This window comes from Diabrotica virgifera, chromosome 5 (assembly GCF_917563875.1).
Source record: "Diabrotica virgifera virgifera chromosome 5, PGI_DIABVI_V3a".
Classification (NCBI taxonomy): Eukaryota; Metazoa; Arthropoda; class Insecta; order Coleoptera; family Chrysomelidae; genus Diabrotica; species Diabrotica virgifera.
The window spans coordinates 57,376,179-57,400,818 of NC_065447.1; the positions used below are offsets into that span (position 1 = coordinate 57,376,179).

General features: G+C 34.8%; 1 protein-coding gene across 2 annotated transcripts in view; it reads left to right on the top strand.

Moving 5' to 3' along the window:
• Window positions 1–24,640, top strand: part of LOC114330487 (unconventional myosin-XV) — a 368,864-nt gene that overhangs the window by 118,832 nt on the left and 225,392 nt on the right. For both annotated transcript variants that reach the window (XM_028279830.2, XM_028279831.2), the window contains exons 4-6: window positions 9,093–9,495; window positions 17,381–17,549; window positions 23,464–23,676. In XM_028279830.2, coding sequence (XP_028135631.1) covers window positions 9,093–9,495; window positions 17,381–17,549; window positions 23,464–23,676 — 785 coding nt within the window. The remainder of the gene's footprint in view (window positions 1–9,092; window positions 9,496–17,380; window positions 17,550–23,463; window positions 23,677–24,640) is intronic.

Genomic DNA, 24,640 nt, shown 5'->3' on the forward strand with positions numbered 1-24,640 from the left:
TAAAAATTATTATAGTCGGTCAGCTGTATGACGGGACAGAGCCGGCCGGTCGGCCTCAATAGTCGATTGAGGAAATGAAGCATTTTTTCTCGCAATTTTTTCGTCCAGCATGGATTTACTTGAAATTTTCACAGAAGGTAGGGAATAGTCCAAGGATCATTTTCTATATCATGCCGCTATCATATGCTAAAACCTTGGGGGTGGTTGCCATCCCATCTCGGGGGTGGGAATTTTTTATTACATTTTAATCATGTAATTCGATGTAAAAAGTGATTCTAAGAAAAAAATGTTTTTTACATTTTCTTCGTAAAACTAATATTTTTCGAGTTATTCGCACTTGAAAATAACAGTTTCGAAGAAAAAATCGACTTTTTTAGAGGGTTTTTTGAGAATACCTCGAAAAATATGCATTTAATCAAAAAAACTGTTGATATCGAAATTGTATCTTTTAGTAACACAAACCAAATTATTTTCCTATAATATCTTTAAGACCAATACAAACCGAGATACGGCATGTAAAAGGTTAGCTTTTCTCGTCAAATGCACAATTTGAAATACTCAAAGCCAAATAATGGGAAAAATTTGCATTTTTCGAGGAAAACTTAAATAATCTTTTTTCAAGTATACAATTAGACCTTTTAAAAAAATAATAATAAAAAGTTTCTAGCATGAAAATTAAGCGGCTTACAAAAAAATGTCGGTACCTGCTTTTCTCTACGAAAAAATCAGTGAAAACAACTCCCTAACTACCTTCCTAATTCAAAATTGGTCTCCACCTTTCTGTAGTTCCTTTTATATTTATATTATCAATACACTCAAGGAGTTTGACCTATTTAAAATGCCTAATTTTGGAAAAATTGGAGTTTAAAGAAAAATTGATTTTTTGCAATTTGGTATTTTTCACCTTTTACTTCAAAATATCTCCGAAAATACTGAAAATATGAAAAAAATTATAAACGACTAAATTGTAGCTTTTTTAATGGCTAAAATTACCCTGTCCATCGATTTTCATTACAGTGAATAGTTAGCCAGATATAGCTGTTTAAAACCTCTATTTACCAGCAAACACCCCCTTATTCGAGCCCTTTAAACCCGCCCCAATTAAAAACTAAGGCATCTTACCGAATTTAATTTACACAGTCTTATAGCTCTTTAAAAATCCTACAAAATCATTTTTGAGGGGTCTCATTACTGAGAGGGTATCAAAAGTTGCTTCACTACAAAGGTACTTAAATCCATTTACTAATGCTGAAAATCAGTACACAGTGATATAATAATATTTTTCCAAAATTAGGCATTTTAAATAGATCAAACTCCTTGAGCGTATTGATAATATAAATATAAAAGGAACTACAGCAAGGTGAAGACCAATTTTGAATTAGGAAGTTAGTTAGGGGGTTGTTTTCATTGATTTTTTCGTAGAGAAAAGCAGGTACCGACATTTTTTTGATTATAAGTCACTTAATCTTCATGCTAGAAACTTTTTATTATTTTTTTTTGAAAGGTCTAATTATATACTTGAAAAAAGATTATTTAAGTTTTCCTTGACGAAAAAAGCTAACCTTTAACATGCCGTATCTCGGTTTGTATTGGTCTTAAAGATATTATTGGAAAAGAATTTGGTTTGTGTTACTAAAAGATACAATTTTAATATCTACAGTTTTTTTTATTAAATGCATATTTTTCGAGATATTCTCAAAAAAACCCTCTAAAAAAGTCGATTTTTTGGTCGAAGAACTGTTATTTTCAAGCGCCAATATCTCGAAAAATATTAGTTTTACGAAGAAAATGTAAAAAATATTTTTTTCTTAGAATCACTTTTTCCATCGAATTACATGGTTAAAATGTAATAAAAAATTCCCACCCCCGAGATGGGGTGGCAACCACCCCAAGGTTTTAGCGTTTGATAGCGGCATGATATAGAAAATGATCCTTGGACTATTTTCTACCTTCTGTGAAAATTTCAAGTAAATCCATACTGGACGAAAAAATTGCGAGCCAAAATGCTTCATTTCCTCAATCGACTATTGGCGCCGACCGACCGGCTCTGTCCCGTCATACAGCTGACCGACTATAATAACTTTTATTTATATTAAATTTAGAATGTGTGTACTGATTTTCAGCCTTAGTAAATGGAAATAATTTCCTTCGTAGGAAAGCAACTTTGATACCCTCTCACTAACCCCTGTTCTACGTTTCGCTTGGACTGGAAAAATGGATAAAGACTGTCGAAAACCTTGACTTCAAAAAATCAAGCCGGCAGGCATGGTCCTTGTTGCGGAAAATTGGAGGAGCTAACCAGCTGGAATCCAGAGAGTCTAAAATGTCTCCTAACAAGGTTGCCTCCCATATAGTATCTCTATCCAGAGCTCCACGAGATCGAACACATACTACCAACGTGAAAAGAGACTTAAGGGCATTAAAACAAATGTACAGAACGAACTCCGAATATTCAGCAAGAATACTTATTTCTGAAATCACACATGCGCTGAAAGAAATGAAATCAGGTTAATCACCTGGCTTTGATGGTATCCATCCAGAGTTCTTGATACACAGTGGTGCATACACGAAACAGTGGCCTGCAATGTTCTTTAATGATATACTTCAGTCAGGTAACATTTCTTTCTCACTTAAGCGAACAAAGATAATTGCAATTCCGAAACCGGGCAAATCAAACGATAAGCCAGAAAACTACCGCCCCATAGCTCTACTCAGCATGGTATATAAACTATTAGAAAAGCTTCTCCTCAACAGAATTAGTCACAGGATACTAGAAAATGTCCCCATTGAACAAGCTGGCTTCCGCCCTCATCGAAGCTGTACGGACCAAGTGCTGTCATTAACAACTTTTATAGAAGCTAGTTTTCAAAGGAAACAAAAGACAGCAACAGTATTTATAGATCTAACAGCAGCATATGATACTGTTAGACAGGGATTAATATATAAACTGGCACGCATTATCCCCTGCAGAAAGATAATTAACCTCATTGACAACATGCTGACCAACAGAGCCTTCCAGGTTATAATGGGAAAGGAGACGAGTAGACAGATGAAACTTAACAATGGTCTTCCACAGGGTTCTGTCCTTGCCCCTTTACTTTTCAGCCTCTATATTGCTGACATGCCTGAAACCGAATCTCGGAAGTTTGGATATGCTGACGACTGGACCCTTGCAACAAGCCACCAATCTTTAGAAACTACAGAAATCACTCTCACGAATGACTTATCCATCCTCAGCGAATACCTTAAGAAATGGAGACTACAGCCAAGTACTACAAAAACTGAAGTATCAGCTTTTCATCTAAACAACAAGTTGGCAAACAGAGAATTGCGAGTGTATTTTAATAACAAGCTGTTAAAACACAATAAATACCCGAAATACCTTGGGGTTACTCTAGACAGAACGCTCACATTCAGAGAACACCTGACGAAAACAGCAGCAAAATTGAAAACACGCAACAATATAATACAGAAACTCTGCGGCACTACATGGGGGTCCACAGCATCAAGATTAAGATCCTCTGCTCTTGGCCTGATATATCCGGTGGCAGAATACTGTCCTCCAGTGTGGCTAAATAGCAGGCATACCCACCTGGTCGACACCCAACTAAACCGTACTATGCGTATGATAACAGGCACAATTAAGCCCACCCCTACAATGTGGCTACCTACCCTTAGTAATATAGCACCACCCAACCTACGCCGCGAACATACATTGGTTAAAGAATATAACAAAATAATGGACAGTCGCCAGCTTCTAGTCCACAACGACATCCCCGATATTCTTGGAAACCGTCTCCGATCCAGGTTACCCCCTCTACAATCTGCTCAAGCGCTGCAGCAATCCAACTTTGACTTAAATACCCGATGGAGAGAAGATTGGGAAAGTAGGACAGATCCGCATTACCATAGTCTACCGGACATCATAGGGAAACCTGGCGAATTTGAATGTCCCCGTAAGATTTGGGCAGCCCTTAATCGAATTCGAACAAACTGTGGAAGATGCGCCGACTCCTTCCACAGATGGGGTAAACTCCCCTCGCCTTCTTGTGACTGCGGCGCTGCAAGACAGACTATCAGTCACATTGTTCAGGACTGCCCACGCAGAGCATACACAGGCGACCCTATAGACTTTGTAATGGCAACCGAAGGGTCAATCGAATATATAAAAAAATTGGACATCTGTTTGTGATGCATTGTATAATGCATAAATCTAAATATATTCTGTGATATACTTAAGCCATACGCTAAATAAATAAAATACGTTTCCGACCGCAGTTTGTTTCTCTACACAATCACAGTAATCAACTGTGAAAAATCTAGCTTTGTAAATTCAAAGAGATTTTTCAGCGCTGCCTCTCCGTCTATTTTCAGACTCCTAATCGGTGGATTTGTCCATGTTTGGATTCGGTAGTGGAAATTAATTAAAATTGGTTAAAAATTAATTTATAAACAATGACAAGCTACGACGATACGACAAACCCACTGAACAGGCGTCTGAAACTGACGTCTTAGCTTACCTTGGAAGCGAACGAAGTATAGTTCAGGTTGTTTTCCATCTAATGATGCTAGAGATGCATATTTTGCATCTATAGCGAGAAGTTGGTTTTTACTTCAACTTGGTGTCCGGGATTAAGGAAGAAATATTTGTTGTTTATGAGATATGAATCTTCTTGTACTAAAAATATTATATTTTATTTCATTGTCTGCGTTTGTCGTTCTTTCTATCACGCACTCATTGAAAATTAAAAATAATGTTCTTCTTGTTTAAGTGCCGTCTCTATCTACTGCTGCTCTGAAGAGTTCTACATAACTGCATTTAAACCAGTCCCTTAAATTCTTCAACCATGACACTGTTCTTCCTATACTCCTTCCGCCTCTTATCTTTCCCTGTCCCGTCCCGTCAATTATGTGTCCCAGATATTGTAACTTTCTTATTTTTATTGTGTTTATCATTTCGCATTCTTTATCCATTTCTCGCAATACTTCCGTGTTAGCTTTTATCTGGTCCATGCTATTCTAAGCATCCTTCTGTAATACCACATTTCAAATGACTGTAGCTTATTTATGTGTTCTTTCTTCAATGTCCAGCTTTCAAGTCCATATTGCCGTATCGAGAACACGTAGCATCTCAAAGCTGTTGCTCTCAGTTCTGAGCTAAGGTCTTTGTTGCAGAGAATTGTTTTCATTTTTACAAACGCATTTCTTGCTATTTCTATCCTGTTCCTTATTTCTGTTGTTTGATCATTTTTCTCTGAAATCCAGGTTCCTAGGTATTTGTATTTATCAACCCTTTCTATCGGTACATTTCCCAAATGTATGTTTGTTTTCTTAGTTATTGTCATGTATTTGGTCTTTTTTATATTTATTTTTAGTCCGTATTCTTCACAGAAACTGTTTGTTTTGTTTAGAGTTGCTCAGCAGAGCTTGTCATAATCACGGTGTCATATGCATATCTTATGTTGTTAACAGATCTTCCGGTAATGCTTCTTTAAAAATGGCTTCACTATATGCATTAAAGAGTAATGGATACATAATACATCCCTGCCTAACTCCTCCCATGATTGCAATTTCTGGATTGCCTTCGTTATCCATTAAAATTTGTGCTCTTTGATTTCAGTAAAGTTTTGTTATTATTCGTTAGTTCCTTTTGTCTATGTTTTGTCTGTTTTATTAGAATTTGGACTAACTTTTCATGTCTCACTTTGTCAAATGCTTTCTCAAAATCAATGTAACATACATGCACATCCACATTCATGTCCATGCATATTTGAGCTAACACATTATAAGCAATAAAACAATGTTGGATATTTATATACTATTGTCTTGTTTTACCCCTGACTCCTCACGTGTTAATTGAGTTCGTCTTTCATTAAGCTGAGTACTTGCTATGTAGTTGTTGTTCAAAGTCTCTTATTACGTTCACATACAGTTTTTCTCTCCTTTTACATTCGATTAAATGCTTTTTTCGAAAATATAAAATTTTATCTTGGATTTTGTCGACCTTGTCTTGTTTGAGTCAGTTGATAGCCTCCAAAATATGTTTGCCGTCTGCTATTTAGTGGTTCGCGCTGATTCATTGCTTCGTTAAAGTATAAATCACTCATGTTTATTTCTCTTGCACAACGTAAGATTGCATAAATTTTTCCTGGAAATTCGAAGATATATTCTTTAATGAAATAGAAATATTTACATTTCCACCAATTTTGTATTATAATACCTACGCCCGACTCTTTTGGAGTATTAGACCAATATGTGTTTCATGGATACCTCTACAGCTTATGCGGGTTATATGTTTTCCTGTCCTATTCATCTTGTGAGCAGAGACCAGGCAAGGTCCTTTAGGCTTGTATCTGGATACTATATGGTCAGATTCATCATTCATACGGTATCCCTAATTTGATTTATGTTGTTGCTGTGTAATAATATAACCATTACATTGCTCAGGCTGTTTCGCAGTCTGTAATATCCCCATTATCGCTTCCCACCTTATAACAATATGCAGAGGAAGAAGGTCCAGTAGGAACACCACAGCTGCTCTTAGTGTGCCAGTCAGAGCTCCTGTAAATCCAAGGCAAGTCCTTTAAGGATAGCACTTTTTGTTGCATCTTGGGCTACCGGACTCAATAAACATAATATATTGTTAATTTTACTACCATGATATGAATGCAAATAACATGTCACATTTTTTGTGCATCTGGCTTCAAGGTAACCTCCCCTCTCTAGCTTATTCGTTCAATCGGCTGATTTCAAGTAAGCCTCGGATCTAATATTACGCCAATATACTTTTTTCACTTACCACATCTACAGTCAAAGGACCTAATCTCTCTAAATTCCTCTTTTTGTCAAATTCCATGCTTTTGGACTTACGGAGCATATGTTAAGCCACGAATTTGAAGTTAATTCTGTACCCAGAGCTTATGGCATTAAATTTTTCGTAGAATGGGATGATAATATTCTCTGAAGAGCTCGGAACGTGATATCTGTCGTAGGTGAGTCTAGATATTAACCGATCTATTCCTGGGGACACTGTCCCCAAACATATCACACTGCTCTACAGCATACACTCTATCAACCAGCAGCTTATTTCGTATATTCCTTTTAGCCTAATTCGTCTAGGATGTTATCGAATGCTCCCTTTAAATTGAGAAATGTATCCAGTATCATCTCTTAGTTCTCCAGAACGTACTTCACCTCGGTACAAGGTATCGTCTGCGTAGAGAAACCTGCTCTATACGCATATTGTTCCTTATGTATATGTATTATGTTTTTTAAAGTCTTCAGTAAAAACGGCATTCGAATTATCGGTCTTTGGAATTCATGTTTTTGCCCGGCCATTTTTGCCAGTTTTAGGTTTAAAAACTTTACTATTACTTTGGTAGTTTTTAATTACTAGTATTTGATATGGACTTACATCTTCCCTAATAACACCAAACATTCCAAGTATGTTCCTAGAATGTACACACATTATATTGAAAACATTCCTGGAATGTCCTCAAAAGCACAAGAATGTCCCCTAAATGTCCCAGGAAAGTCCTCTGTCAGCATTTTAAACATTCCTTGAATGTCTTATTGAAACATTCCATGAATGTCTACGAATGTTCTTTGGACATTCACAGTATATTTTTTATACATTCCCTGGATATAGTCGCTGATGTGACATAATACCTCCGATTTGTTTTTTCATGAGTTTTTCATATGATATTTTTCTATTTTCATATGATATTTTTTGACATGATTTGTAGTAAATTCATCTATCTATTTACTACAAAACATGTCAAAATTTACATGTGAAAACAGGAGATGACCCTAAAAATGGTTTTTCGTCTCCTACAAAATCCATGAAAAAGTAGAATTGTCACATCACCGACGATATACCAGAAGTATATGTGGCCATACCAAATAATACATCCTTGATAAATATAAACATTTTTATTGCACAAAATATTGTCATATATTTTTTCCATAATCATCACTACGATGATGATTCATTGTATTGAATTGTACATTACAATTACAATCTGGTCATAACTGACCAATGAGTAATTTTAATTTAACCTAAATTACTACTGTTCCTTAAAAGAAGAGCTTACCCCATAGCGTCTCTTATCTAATCTAACAAGATCGTGCACTATTCTAACATATACAGGCACTCAAGCACTATGCTCTGCTTTTCACTATCACCTATCACTCAAACTAGTTCAAAAGGCTTTGTCCTCTTCAATCTTCTAGTTTGTCCAGTTGTATCGAGGAGCTGGATTTCTTCAATATTCTTGTAGGTACTTATGAAGTTGTTGCTCGTGACTTCCAACTTTACTCCAATTTTAAAAACAAATCCAGCTGTAAAATATTTATATGCCTGAAGGCTTTTGTATGCTTTCATCTGCTGCTTAGAGTAGTAACTGTGAGACTCTACCAGATATGTATAAATATCTATAATAGTAATTTGGTGGAATGCACTTTACTGTAAAATCCAATTCTGACCGAATTGTATATGGATCTAAATCCCCAATTATTTTCAGCTTCAATAAATATCTAAAACAATAAAAGAAATAATGCTATTGCTTCCAAAATTCATCAATATTGATAAATATCAGGGAAAAATGAACAGAATGTAAGTAAATAAAAATTGTTTCCCTACCTTTCTCCAACATCTGGAGTTTCCAATAATAATTTCCTTAAAAATAATCACTTTGCATTGTGGTAAAGTTTATAAAGTTCACAAAATACAGCAAACGAAATCCAAATGAATCCAAAATAGACAAAATACGACGATAAACAATGAAAAATAGATATTACAAACGTAACCTCTGTAACTTTTTGTATGCCATCATTGATACACGCGAGGCAAATTTAAAAATGAACGCAAATTGAATAGTGAATGGCCTCTCTTAAAATATAGGACACTGGTAGTATGTTCATAGAATGTCTTGTGATAACATTCCACCAATAATTTAATCAGATGTTCACCGAATGTTCCTTGAATGTCCAGGACATTAAAACATTAATAGAACTTTGATAGTACATTCCTGGAATGTTTTGTGTTATTAGGGTAGATACCTCAAATAATTTTTATCTGTTTTTTCTTTCAGGTGGTGGTCATAAGCGGAGAGAGTGGCTCTGGTAAAACTGAATCCACAAAACTGGTAATGCAATACTTAGCTGCGGTAGCTCCTTCAGCACCGAGAAGTCAAGCACTGGTTACGGAACAAATTCTGGAAGCTACACCTCTTCTTGAAGCCTTCGGAAATGCCAGGACTGCGAAAAACGACAACAGCTCCAGATTTGGAAAATATTTGGAGGTTTACTTTAAACATGGATCGATTATAGGTGCCAAAGTAACAGAATATTTATTAGAAAAGTCGAGGATAGTCACACAAGCTCCAGGAGAGAGAAATTATCATGTTTTTTATGAGCTGTTAGGAGCACTAAGTTCTTCTGAAAAACAAAAATATGGACTAATAGATGCTGACAAATATTTCTACCTAAATCAAGGTAAGTGAAATAGTAGGTATATACGTTTTAAAATACGCTACAATAGTTTCAAGTTTAGTGAGTATATACTTATTGTAGATTTAAGAAGTTTAAATTTTTAAAAAATATATATAGCACATTGAACAACTCTATTGCATAAACACATAGATATGCGATGGTATATTATATTGAAATGCGAATTCTGGCGGGAAACAGAAGATCTTTCTTTGCAATGCAACATCTAATAAGTGAAAACTTGTAATCCGAGGTGAAAAATACAGATATACACATAATACGACCAGCAGTTGCGTATGGCAATAAAACACTTATGGTAACAAAAAAAGAAGTAAATAAATTACTGGTATGGGAAGTTAAAATTATTTGAGGAATATAAATATAGCTCTTGCAGAGCCTGATAAACGAATGGAGGAGCAGATACAGAAACGAGAGAGTCCACCTTTGGAAAGGAAAGTCTAGTGGAATATATAAAGGACAATAGAATAATATATATGACTAGAACATATAACTAGAAGAAGAGAAGATAAGGAACGAATGATAGTTGAAGATATTTTTAGCGGGCAAAAGTTCCAGAGAAATATCTTCAGTACGATGGTTGGAACAAATAAAGGACATGACTGGTTATTCATTCTCTGAAGCAAAACAACACGTACAGAAGAGAGATCTTCTTCTTCTCTAGGTGTCGTCTCCACTTCGAAGGTTGGCAATCAGCAGGGCGATTTTTACTTTTGAGACAACGGCTCTAAATAATTCGTTGTTACTACATCCAAACCGTTCCCTAAGGTTCTACAACCATAAGTGGCGTCTCCTTCCACTGGATCTTTTTCCCTGAATTTTTTCTTGCATAATTACCTGGATTATTAGATATTTATCGCCTCTCATCGCATGTCTAATATATCTGTTTTCTTCTCTTAATTGTTAGAAGAACTTCACTTTCTTTATGCATACGTCTCTTCACCTCTACGTTGGTTATTCTATCTGCCACGTATATAGGAGAGAAATGATTAGAGAGAAATAGTCAAACGAATTGCATGGCGCCATTACATCCTTTCCAAGGCGAACAGATAGAGGAAGAGGAGACTAAGATAGGCAGGAGATGTGATATGTAGAAATAACAATCGTTTTACACACTTTGTTTTTGAAAAGACTAGATGGAAAAAGATCGAATACCTAGCCCTAACTATCGATCTCTAACTGATGCTGTTTCTATTTAACTTCGTAGCGCTGGAATCCAGATCCTGTTTAGATCCAGACACCCTTTTTTATGATTAAAGTTTATCGGATCTTTTTGATTACGATGGTCTCTCTTAACAAATGCGGATAGTAAGTATGCAGGGTTAAGTCCAATTTTTCTTCGCGTTTGGTTTATTGGATCTGCGTTCAGCATCATCTGTATAGGTTGCCACAGTTGTTTCTTCAGTAATGAGTATATCTGTAGTATACTATAAGTACAGTAAAGGACCCAATAGGCTGCCTTGCGGAACATCAGATTTAATGGGATGAATATCAGGGAGATTATTATTTTGTTTAATACAGTAATACTTTTTTCTTCTAAGTCACTGTTCGTCTACAGATGCCATAGATTGGTCTAACCGAATGTATGGACTTGTTCTATCATTCCATGTTTGTTTCTGAATCCAAATTGATATGAGGCAAAATTTTGCATTTTTCCGTTGTCAGTTTGAACCTTTTTGCATATATCTTCTCAGAAACTTTGGATAACATTGGAAGCAAACTTATTGGTCTGTAGGATATTTGACATAATCTGTCTTAAGAATCTTAACAAGACATAAGAAATATCATCATCCCCATCAATAATCCGCCCTGATATGTCCATTGTTGAACATAGGTCTCATCTAGATATTTCCGTCTATTTCTGTTTTGCGCCTCTGCTATCGAGTTGGTCGTAATTCTTTTGAGGTATATCGTGTTACGAGTTTTCTCATGCTTCGCTTGTCTGCCCGTGGTCGCTACTCAAGCAATTGTCCATCTGCAATCTTTCATTCTTGCAACATGTCCCGCCCATGTCTTAAGAATTTCATGGGTGTACCGGGTGAATATAAACAGAAGAAGAGGAAACTTTTCATGGGTACAATAAATATTTTTGTTTCAAATACCTTTTCCCAGATTGTTTATAGATGAGTTTTAGAATTTCTATATTAGTTCGTAATAAAATCTTTTAAATTTATAATGACAATTTCAGAATTTTTAAAATATAAATATAATTTTAATTTACTATTAACTAATACAGTAACAGCTGATAACTAGCTGTACATATTATAATGTATGCAAATATTTAAACTTTACCATTCAAGGTCATGGTGACAAATATGTTAAAATTTCCATGCATTTACTAATGTAGGTAGCCAGGTCATAATTTCTGTATACAACTAAAACGTTTGTTTTTCTAAAAATTATTAAATAATTTTTAATTGTTATAGTATAACCGTTATGATCCTTTTTATTTTTATTTGATGAATTTATTTATATTTTTATTACTAATTTTGTTGTTGGTTTTTTATTGGTGTCAACTCCCACATTTTTAACGTTTTTCAACGAATAGTTTAGTTAATTCTAATTGATCAACACTTTTTTTGTAAATTTAAAACTTTTTTGATTGTTGTTTTATTTTTAAATTATTACCTTTGATTATATTTTGCCGACTTTCCACAGTAACAGGGTATTTATTTAACACAGACCCACAAATATCGAAATTTGAAAATAAAAAAGGGGTTGAGAAATCATTATGATAAAAATTTATGGTGCCCTGTATTTTGTGATAGTATGTGGATGCAGAGGCGTTTAGATTTAAAACGAATCCAATATCTACTGATGGTGCTACTATTAATAATGCAAACCACCAACCTAAATTAACTTCTCAATAATATTTTGTGGTAAAAATTATATCCTTTCGTATAAACGAAATAATTTTGACGCTGTTGATCACTGAAAAACTCGTATGGTTTTATTGCTATATAGCTACGATTTATAAATTGGTCGGCTGACTAAAATATAGCTAAACGAATTTTACTCAGTCTTGAGGTTTTCAATTTTTTCTATTGTTCCAATAAAATCAATAAATCCTACTAGACCAGTGTAAGGATCTGTAAAAAAACGTCTATTTTTGGATGTGAAAGGTGGCATTCGGATTTTTGCAGATAAAGTTAGGTGACACCTTCAGTAATAATAATTGACTTATGCTCCTTCTCAAATATGCCCGGAACATCAATAAAAAAATTAAAATATTTAAATATTTCGAAAAACGTCGATTTTTTTCTGCTTTCTTTGCTTATAACTTTAAAACGATTCGTTTTGGAACAAAGTCGTAGAGAAATAAAATAAAGATAATTGAATTTTGTATGATATACGACTGGTCAAAAATGTCTTAACGTATTAGCTTTTCTGCAATATAGCAATAAATACAAAATAAGGGGGCAAAATACGCCTGTTGTTATTCAATGTTTTTAACCACTTTGGTGGCACTTAGAACCTTAGTAATTCGCTTAGGAAATTCTTTGTAACATACTTAAATCGTGTACCAAATTTCATTAAAATCGACCTAATAAATTTTGCATAATTTTGCAATCTAAATGTTTTTAAAAAAGTTCAAATTTTTTCAAATCTTTCTGAACAAAAAGTAGACCATTTAGAAGTTGTCTAATTTTTTTACATATAAAGAGGTGCTCTACCTATCTAATACACTTTACAGAATTAAAATCGGATTATTTAAGGGGCCTCGGCAATGTTTTAAACTTATTAAACAATTTTTTGGCTTATAAACAAATAGCTTTGTTTAACAATAAAAAAATTAATTTTTAGCAATGCAAATAATTAAAACCGGTATAATTTGACTTAAACTTTCAAATGCTGTCAGCAGAATTGCTATTTTATTTTTTAATCAAAAGTTATTCGCGTTAAAAAATTGCAATTTTTCGAATTTTTGAAAGTTCCACTGCGTTTATCTCGAAAACTATGCATCCTATGAAAAAACTTGTAAGAACATTTTTTGCTTAGAATTACCCAAGAAATACAAAAAAATGTTTTATTTTGCGAAAAATCGATGTTATGTAATTCCTCAAGTTCTTTGTTTATAACAATCTTATCGACATCATCAACTGTTGCCCAAAAAAATCGTGTTCTACGGGTCAAAAAATACATAAAAATCTTGGGTAACTCCATCTAAATAAAGGAGCCCGTAGTATGCCCGAACACCCCCTCCTGGCCACAGGACTAATTTGTTTATAAGCCAAAAAATTGTTTATAACTTTAAAACATTGCTGAGGCTGCTTAAACAATCCGATTTCAATTCTGTAAAGTGCATTAGATAGGTGGAGTGCTTCTTTATATGTAAAAAAATTGACAAATCTTTGTATGTTCTAGTTTTTGTTGTGCAAGATTTTAAAAAAATTTAATTTTTTAAAATAAGTTTAGATTGCAAAATTATTATTCAAAATCTAGTAAGTCAATTTTAACGAAATTTGGTGTACGGTTTTAGCACATAACAAAAATTTTCTAAGCGAATTAGGAAGGTTCCAAGTTTAACCTAAGTGATGGAAAATCATTGAATAAGGACAAGCTTGTTTTGCCCCCTTATCTTATATTTATTGCTATTTTGCAGCAAGGGTGATAAATTAAGACATTTTTAACCAATCGCATCTGATAGAAAATTTAATTATCTTTGTTTTATTCCTATACGACTTTATTCCAAAATGAATCGTTTTAAAGTTATAAGCAAAAAAAGCAGAAAAAAAAACGAAAATTTTTGAAATTTTTAAATATTTTATTTTTTTTATTAATGTTCGTGGCATATTTGAGAAGGAGCATAAATCAATTATTATTAACGAAGTTATCACCTAACTTTATCCGCAAAAATCTGAATGCCACCTCTCACATCCACCTAAAAACAGATCCTTACTGGTCTATACTCCATTTCATATCAGGTAAATATTTCGTGATATTTAGTAGATGTGACTTAATTATTGAATTGTACTTAAGTCTGTCAACAGTAAAACTATTATTACCAGGACGGTTCGATAAGTACTTAGTCTAGAAAACAAAAACAAAAATGTTGTGAAAAGGGGTGATTTATTTCTGAACTTAGTCTCCTTTTTAGCTCAGTATACTGCGAGGTCTGCAAAGTAGGCTTCCGTGGCGGTGATGAACTCCTTATTCGACTTAAATTTCTGCCCGATGAGTGACTTTTTCATGTTTAGAAACAAATATAAGTCTAACAGGGTCAAATCTGAAAAATTCAGAGGATAGGACAGCAGTTTCTAACCCAACTAGACCAATTTTGTCATTGCAACAACGTAGGTGTGAGCCGGCGCGTTGTAATGGTGGAAGAGCACTTTTTTATTCGTCAAATGGGGCCATTTTTCCATCAATTCGGCGTCGAATCTCAGAAAACGCTGGCTAAGATCTTTCTAATCGATATTATAGTCTACGCCTTCTTCTAAGCACATTCGCAGGTTGACGTTCACTATTTCGACTGTTTCTTGGATTCTGGTGTGTACCAGTGGATCCATGTTTTGTCGATGAATATTGGATGACGCTTCAACAGCTTCAAACACTATTCCAAATTGATAATTGATTGATTTTCATTGCTCTAAGATCCTTAGACACGCCTGCGCCCGCTTCCACAGGCGATCAAAAAAAAACTATGTGTCCGATTTGGTTTAAATAATTTTGACATATGCCGCCTACAAGAATCATCATCATCATTACGTAGCGCTACAACCCTGGGTGGGTCCTGGCTTACTGTACAACTTTTTTCCAATTTGCTCGGTCTTCCATCAACAAAGGGCCTACAAGAATGTATTATACGATAGTAGATTTCTCTTGTGATAGTAGCGCCATCGTATCGTAAGGCTAAGTACTTATCGGACAACCTACTCACGACAGAATGTAGGTAGAAAGCATAATATAAGCTTATCACAATAGCTGTTTGTTTACAATTGAATAGTGAATTGTTTATTTATATTTGAGACATGAGGATATGATGTGTTTTTCTTCTTCTTCTTATACTTGTGGATCTGTCGATCTGTTAATTCTGACGTTGAAGTATTTCTTGAGAGGTAGACTGCCAGCTATCTCTCCATCTTTTTGGTGGTCTTCTCGGTGGACGCTTGCCTGCTGGTTTTCCTTCTAACGCAATTATTGATAGTCTGTGCTCCTGCATTCTTTTTACATGACTGAACCACTCTCTTCGTCTTTGCCTGCGCCATCTGACTACATCTTACACGCCACATTGTTCCCTGATGATGTTGTATCGTATTCTATCTCTTCTTGTCTTCCCTGCTATTGCTCTTATTGTCTTCATTTCGGCTGTTCGTAGCATGCTTTTGGTTTTATTGGTGTCTTCTCTTGATTCAATGCCATAGGTCATAACAGGTCTGATGCAAGTTTTATAGATTCCAACTTTGCTGTCCATTCTCATATATAGGTTATTCCAGACCACATCTCTCAAACATCAGGACAAGACAGCCCTGTTAATTTGTCCTTTTTGGTCTCTGGCTGGGTCATGATAACTTGATAACCCTACACCTAGATATTTGAGCTGGATTAGCTGTTCTATGGGTTTCCCCTCTACCACGAGCTTACATCTAATTGGGTCTTTCGCAATTGGGTCTTTTTGTTTTCTGCGTGGATATGTTTATGTTGAGTCGTCGACATGCTTGATAGAATCGATAAAGTTGTTTTTGTAGGTCATCCTCGTCCTCTGCAATCAAGGCTGCATCATCCGCATAGCATACTGTACTGACTCTACTGTGGCCGAGTCTGTATCCTAGTTGTAGCGATTCCACATCTTCTATTATTTCATCCATTAGCATATTGAATAGAAATGGACTGAGGCTGTCTCCCTGACTGATTCCTCCTGGTGTTGGTATGTTGGCCGTAGTGGTGTCGTTTGTTTTAATTTTTATCGTGTTGTTATTGTTCATTTGTTTTATGACTTCAACAATGTTTGCCGGTATCCTTTTTTGCTTAATTTTCTTTATTATATCGCTAAGTCTGACTCTGTCAAATGCTTTCGTTAGGTCTACGAAGCAAATATATGCAGGTTTGTTATATTCTATCGACTCCTCTTTCACTTGTTTCGTGACAAATATTGCGTCCGTCGTCGACCTGTATTTTCTGAATCCTTGCTCCTCTTCTCTGTTCTTTATCTGTGATTCCAATTTATCCTTGAGTATGCCTGTGAATAACTTCATTGTCGTATTTAAGAGAGTTATTCCTCTGTAGTTGCCCGAACATGATATTTGTCCTTTCTTAAAAATCGGTATTGTGATACTGGTGTGCCAATCTTGTGGTATCTCTGCTCTGTCTAAGATTTTGTTAAACAATGTTGTGAGACAATTAGTGAGTTTCTGACCGCCGTATTTTAGCAGTTCGTTCGGTATTCCATCAGTACCTGGCGATCGTCTATTCTTTAAGAAAGAAAATAATCGTTTCGTTTTGATTCAATTCGAGTCTCTTGCCATCCTCTGACACCTGATGTTTCGGAATCTATTCCTTGTCAAAGAGGCTTTGCAAGAAGACTGAATTGGACCATAACGAAACGAAGAAGATGGTGCAAATATTAAAATATTTGCACCCGAGTATGGTTAGACTGTCCTCTAACGGGGAACGATGAAATGAGTGAAAAATAATTTCGACCACGAATTTTTCACTTCTTTCCGCCATAAATGTCTTGATCCATGTCAGTTGTGAACTTGATCCAATCCTCTCCTTTTATTGCTCTTATTCGGCGAATTTGAATTATGTGTCTCTAAACTCCATATATTTATTAAGTGTATCGATCATAATATTTTTATTGTTTTTTATTACGTTTTTGCAATGTTTAGGTAAAATGTCAATATGTAATTATTTTATTTAATTCTCATTCTAGGTGGGGGAGATTGTGGACCAGGTCATTCAGGATCTGGAGCTGACTGGAATGCTCTTACAAGGGCCATGCAAGTTTTGGGAATTGGAGAGGCCGAACAAGAGGTAGTCATCAAGATTTTAGCTTCAGTGTTACATTTAGGAAATATATATTTTCACAGGCGACAATTAAGGTAATCATTTGTTTAATCGATTATAATTTAGTATAACTGATATAAGAACTATGTCATCGTCATATCGAAGATGATTTAGTTTCTTTTCATCTCTTCAAAGAGTTAATACCCTTTAAGTTCACCTCTAATCGTCTATATGCATACTCCATGACTGTTATAGATGGTTTTGGCGACAAAATATCTCCCTGATGTACCCCTCTGCACAAGGTGCATCAAAAAAATAAAAGTTGGAAATGTTAAATCTAATAGCGTGAAAAAGTTGCTAGTGTTATTTTTCAGCATATTAGTATTTGTAACTTTTTTTTTCTAAGCGAATTTTCTGCCCCCGAACGACCTTGAATGTTATTAATTATCTGATTTTTATGAAAATTTCAATTTATTATGTTTGGAATAAAATATGTGCTAACTCGATCTAAGATCAATTAAAGAAAACTTAAAATGTTGTCAGTTACAAATTTAAACGATATTTAAAGTTTTATTTGTTTTTTTCAGTCTCCCCAACCCCTTTGAAATGTTCCGCTTCGTGAGTCCGTGCGTGTAATTTTCACTTATGTTTGGTGCGATGCCTTACTTTGTTAATACTGTTGTTTGTAAATTACAGATTTTTAAAATAGAATAGATAACCCAGGACCATGGGAATAAAATCAAGATGTGTTGTGGACCGCCCAATTTTTGGGCAATCACCAAATAAACCTGAAAATGTTTTACCGAAATACAAACAAGCGATGAAGTTGTGTGGTTGCAAGAGGATAAAAAACTCAGCAAGAAAGATCCAGAATTTTCTAGTATTGCCGAACAGGTTGCAATTAAATTGGAGGAAATATGGAAAAAGGCTTTAATTCCAATAATTTAACATACAAGAATTATTCAGCTTTTAAAAGCCTATCATGACAAATATATGAAACTTATGAAACCATTTAAGAACAGACAAAAATGCTTTAAGAACAAAAGTAAAACTACACGTTTTGATCTTGCAGCATGCAAATGTGACACTCTGATTAATTGTCTTCGTAGCAAATCTTAAAAAGTGCCTCTGGATGAGCGCGAATTTCTAATAAATCAAAGAGGTCCCAGAAAAATGGTGATAAGCTCGATTGATAGGGAAAACAAAAACAAAAATATAATCAGAGAGAACAACGGTAAAAGAAGAAAGTTACCGACGCAAAGACAAAACTTTAGCGCAAGTAAAAGACAATACCAAGTTTTATGGTCAATCGATCGTGGAAGAACACGTATCACTTGTGCATGAGCCAGGGTGCAAATATTTCGGATAACGGTATCCGCTGTCTGATATATCAGAAAGTATCAAATCCAGCCATTGCATGTGACGAAACAGCCGTAAATACTGGCGTTAAGGGTGATGTAATACGGCTGTTAGAAGAACATATATTAAATCAAAGAGGTCCTATAAAAATGGTGATAAGCTCGATTGTCAGGAAAAACAATAACAAAAATATAATCAGAGAGAACAACAGTAAAAGAAGAAAGTTACCGACGCAAAGACAAAACTTTAGCGCAAGTAAAAGACAATACCAAGTTTTATGGTCAATCGATCGTGGAAGAACACGTATCACTTGTGCATGAGCCAGGGTGCAAATATTTCGGATAAGGGTATCCGCTGTCTGATATATCAGAAAGTATCAAATCCAGCTATTGCATGTGACGAAACAGCCGTAAATACTGGCGTTAAGGGTGATGTAATACGCCTGTTAGAAGAACATCTATTAAATCAAAGAGGTCCCATAAAAATGGTGATAAGCTCGATTGACATGAAAAACAAAAACAAAAATATAATCAGAGAGAACAACGGTAAAAGAAGAAAGTTACCGACGCAAAGACAAAACTTTAGCTCAAGTAAAAGACAATACCAATTTTTATGGTCAATCGATCGTGGAAGAACACGTATCACTTGTGCATGAGCCAGGGTGCAAATATTTCGGATAAGGGTATCCGCTGTCTGATATATCAGAAAGTATCAAATCCAGCTATTGCATGTGACGAAACAGCCGTAAATACTGGCGTTAAGGGTGATGTAATACGGCTGTTAGAAGAACATCTATTAAATCAAAGAGGTCCCAGAAAAATGGTGATAAGCTCGATTGATAGGGAAAACAAAAACAAAAATATAATAATGTAATATATAATAATATAATAAAAATAATTTTACTCTCTTTTCAATGCCGGTATTACCTTTTTGAAAAATTAATATATACAGGGTGAAAGAACTAAAAAAGGAACAACATATTTTTACATAAGAAAAAAACAGTATAAACACAACTTCTGGTAAACCTATTCTTTCGGTTCAAGACCTCGATATTACTCATCAAAAAAAGAACCTATATACCAAATTTGGTTGAAATTTGACATCTCGTTCAAAAGTTATCGTGCTATTAGTCACATATGTATAGTCACCATTTTGAATGCCGCCTATTTTGTAAAAGGCAAAATCTGAGATGGCCTCATATCTAAATTTGAACCTTTGTATGTGTAGTATATGTGGTCCAAATTATATGCTACTACCATTAAATGCACAATAATTCTTATATTTGCACGAATCTGCCGCACATAGGTACAAGTGAAGATAAGTTGCGCATTTATTTCATGGTAATTAACATAACTAAAAAGTTCAAAATATTTCCTAAATTTTTTTTTCGCTCTTTTCAATGCCGGTATCACCTTTTTGAAAAATTAATATATACAAGGCGAAAGAATTGAAAAAAAACAACATATTTTAACATAAAAAATCAGAAAAAACACAACTTATGGTAAACCGATTCTTCCGGTTCAGAAACTCGATCTTATACATCAGAAAAAGAACCCATATACCAAATTTGGTTGAAGTCGGACTTTTCGTTTAAAAGTTATCGTGCTATTAGTCACATATGTATTGTCACCATTTTGAATGCCCGCCATTTTTGTAAAAGGCAAAATCTGAGATGGTCTCATATCCGAATTTGAAGCTTTATATGTGTAGTATATGTGGTCCAAATTATATGCTTCTTTCATTAAATGCACAATTCTTATAATAAATTGAAGAATCTCAGATGCAGAATCCACCAATTTAATAAGAATTAAAATGGTAAATAGTATTTTAAAACTGAGATTTTTCGTGTTGAAAGTTCTTACTGGTACATCCTTAATCTGCGACTTTTTCAATTAATAAGACAGCAGACGACGAATATAGAAAACGAAAGGGAAACGATCACATTCCGCTTTCATTCGTCTAGGAAAAACGGACAGCAGAGGAACTTTCAGTACTCAAATCCGAGTAAAGGAAATAAAAATAATAAATGATGGTTTTGCTTGTTTTCGATTCAGAGGGTTGCACACCAGCTAGACAGGCTCTGTTTCTACCATTTCAGGCGTCCTCAGTAGCTTTCGTTAGTGTGCCTACCTCTGGACCGAAAAACAGCTCTACCATCATTTTAAAGGGAATCTGAAAAATAATTCAAATTTCCCATCAGACGCGATACAGCGACATCTACTAACAAATTGAAGAATCTCAGATGCAGAATCCACCAATTTAATAAGAATTAAAATGGTAAATAGTATTTTAAAACTGAGATTATTTTTAATTCTTATAATATTTACACGAATTTGCCGCACTAAACTGCAACCGCTTACTTTTCATTGCGCCATGTTTCCTTGCTTATCTACTTATTTTTGCTGCCATATTTTTCTTGCTTATCTACTTGTACACGTGGAAAGATTAATGAATATTTATATTTTTAAGTAGTATTATAGTGTTTATACTTTACCATCATCATCATCACCATTGGTTGTAAGTCTACTGCAGGACATAATCTTTCCCATTTATAGGTATCCACAGTGCACGTTCTTATGCAGTATGGATCCAATTTTTCGTTATCTTTTGCAGATCATCTTGCTATCGTGTAGGTGGGCTTCCTTTACGTTTATTTTCTTGGTTTCCATTTAGCTAACTTGCGTGTCCACCTTCCATTATCCATTCTTGCTACTTGGCCAGCCCATCTCGATTTCAATCTGCATTATATGTTCACACTGTAACTCTAGTTATGTTTCGTAGGTCTTCGTTTGGGATCTTGTTTTTTATTGTTACCCTTATTATTGAACGCCTTATCCTCTTTGTGCTATTCTTAGTTTTGTGAGGCATTGTTTTTGTTAGGTACCGTGTTTCTGGAACGTAGGTCATTACTGACAGATCACACTGATTGAAGACTTTCCGCTTCCAGATTAATCGGTATGTTACCGTCTTTAAATACGTTTTTAAGAGCTTCATATGCTGCCCGTACATGAGATATTCTTCTTGACAGTTCACCTGTTTGGTTGTCCTTGCCTATTGTAATTTTATGTCCAAGGGATTTATCAACAAATTGTACTTCGTCTTTCTAAATTTTTAAATTGTTACTTGACACGACGTTCGTCATGCATTTTTTTTAGGGATATTTATTTTTAAACCGATTTCTCTGCAGGCTTTTCTTCTAACATCATCATCATCATTCTCTTTGCCTTATCCCTATGCGGGGTCGGCTTCCCTAATTGCATTTCTCCACACAATTCTATCTTGGGTCATATCAATGTCAATCCCCTTTACCAACATGTGCTGCCTTATCGTCTCCCCCAGGTCTTTTTTGGTCTTCCTCTCCTACTCCTTCCAGGAATCTGCACTTCAGCTATTCTTCGTATTGGGTGATTAACGTCTCGACGTTGAACATGACCAAACCATCTTAACCTATGCTCTCTCATTTTGGCATCAATTGGTGCCACACCTAGACTTCCCCTAATATACTCATTTATAATTTTATCCTTCTTTGTCACTCCACTCATCCATCTAAGCATTCTCATTTCCGCCACATGCATTCGTTGTTACTCTTTCTTCTTCACTGCCCAACATTCAGTTCCGTACATCATAGCCGGTCTTATGGCTGTTTTATAGAATTTTCCCTTCAGCTTCACTGGAATTTTTCTGTCACACAACACACCACTCGCTTCTTTCCACTTCATTCATCCAGCCCTAATTCTACTGCATGCATCTCCATATGTTTCTCCATTACTCTGTAATACCGATCCCAGGTACTTAAAACTATTGCTTTTTACAATCAGTTCACCATCCAAAGATACCATTTTATTTGTAGTAACTCCATCTTTAAATGAACATTCCAAATACTTTGTTTTTGTCCTACTAAGTTTTAAACATTTTTCCTCCACTGAAAAACATTTTTCCTCCACATTTTCCTGAAAAACTCCACTGTTCCAGTTTTTGTTCTAAGTCTCTTTCACTATTTCCTACTAACACGACATCATCAGCATACATTAAGCACCATGGAATGTTACCCTGTAGTTTCGCTGTTATCTGATCCAAAACTAATGAGAATAAATATGGACTAAGCACAGAGCCTTGGTGCAATCCTACTTTCACATGAAATTTATTTTCTTCTAACATGGTGTTGATTTGGCCTAGGTCATCTCCTATCAAAACTATGCCGTCAGCATAACTCATGTGGTGCAACCCTTCTTCGTCGACACTTTATGGCTCCAATCTAGTGTTTTAAAAATTTTGTGGCACCTTCTAGGGCATATAAAAATTTTGGTAATAGTGTATTATTCTGTCTGACACCTCTTTGAATTCTTTACTTCGTCAATGTTTTCGAGTAACTTTATTACGTTTGTCGCATTTCTATAAAGATTGTGATTTCACTTTTTCATGATACAACATTGGATTTTGAAAAATCTGTTGTTAATAATTTGTTGGAAGAAAAACGACTCTTTAGTCGTTAGTCCTTTCTAACTATGTTAATACAATAAAAGTAACAATTAATCACTGTTTTAAAATTAGATAGACAATTTCGAAATTTTATTGCGCATTCAAACAATTAGGTACCTACATATGAATTTCATCTCCTATTGTTTGTCATAATATCATTTATTATTCCAGGCATGGTCAGGAAGGCGTGGAAGTGGGCTCGGAAGTCGAAATCAAGTGGGCTGCTCATCTCCTGCAAATTTCTTCTTCGGGATTGCAACGAGCCTTGACGTCGAGGATAACAGAGGCGAGAGCTGAGAGAGTTTATTCAGCGTTAACGATTGATCAGGCGTTAGATGCCAGAGACGCGTTTGCGAAATCTTTGTATTCGGTATTGTTTAACTGGTAAGGAAATTGAATAGATTATTGTGTATTAATAGTCATGAATTAATAAGTGTAATATACAAATTATTTCGTTAACTCATTAGAGTCTTCGTTCTGTGTAGGCCAATTTACAGATTTTTTCCGTTTTTAGTACAAACCGATATATTTTATATGTTGTATAAGATTTTCATTATACAGTCGAACCCGCTTATTGGAATAGCCTTCGTGCCAATCAAAAGTAATCCTATAACCGGGATATTCTAATAACCGATCATTGGTCGCATGGTCGTTAGTAGAAACGTTTCGGGACCTCAAATTTTTATTCCTTAAACCGGGGTATTCCTTTAAGAGGTATTCCAATAAGCGGGTTTGACTGTATATAAACAGGTTGGCCCATCCTGTATGTGTCGGTCTCTACAGGGTGATTGATTAGTGGGGTAAAGCTCAATAGATCCGCTATAGTAATAGATAGCAATAAAAGTTAATAACAAAGTTTTAGCCACCTTTGAGCTTCACATTACAAAATTAGTTAGAATGTTACAGGGTGTTCTATAACACAGTGGCAGACCAAACTTATGTTTGTTTTAATGGAACACCCTATATTTTATTTTAAATTCGATATCCTGTTAACTTCTCCATCACAAAAATATAAAAGTTTGTTATGCTATACAGGGTATTTACAAACTTATAACCCACTTTATATGAAAATCGTAACAAGTTCAATGCCATATTTTTTTACGTATTGTCAAAATTTTCAAGAATGATTGATATTGCTAATTTTCTTTATATCAAATACAGGGTGAGTCAAAATGCAAGTACATTATTTTCTCAGTAATTTTAAATGGAACACCCTGTATTTTATATCACTATTGAAAAGTACCATTACCGTACTTTACTTTTTAGATAACATTCCCTATATACTTAAAAAGTTGTGACTGGCTGAATGGCAAAAGCCTGTGCCAAAACTAAAAAAAAACATTCCCTA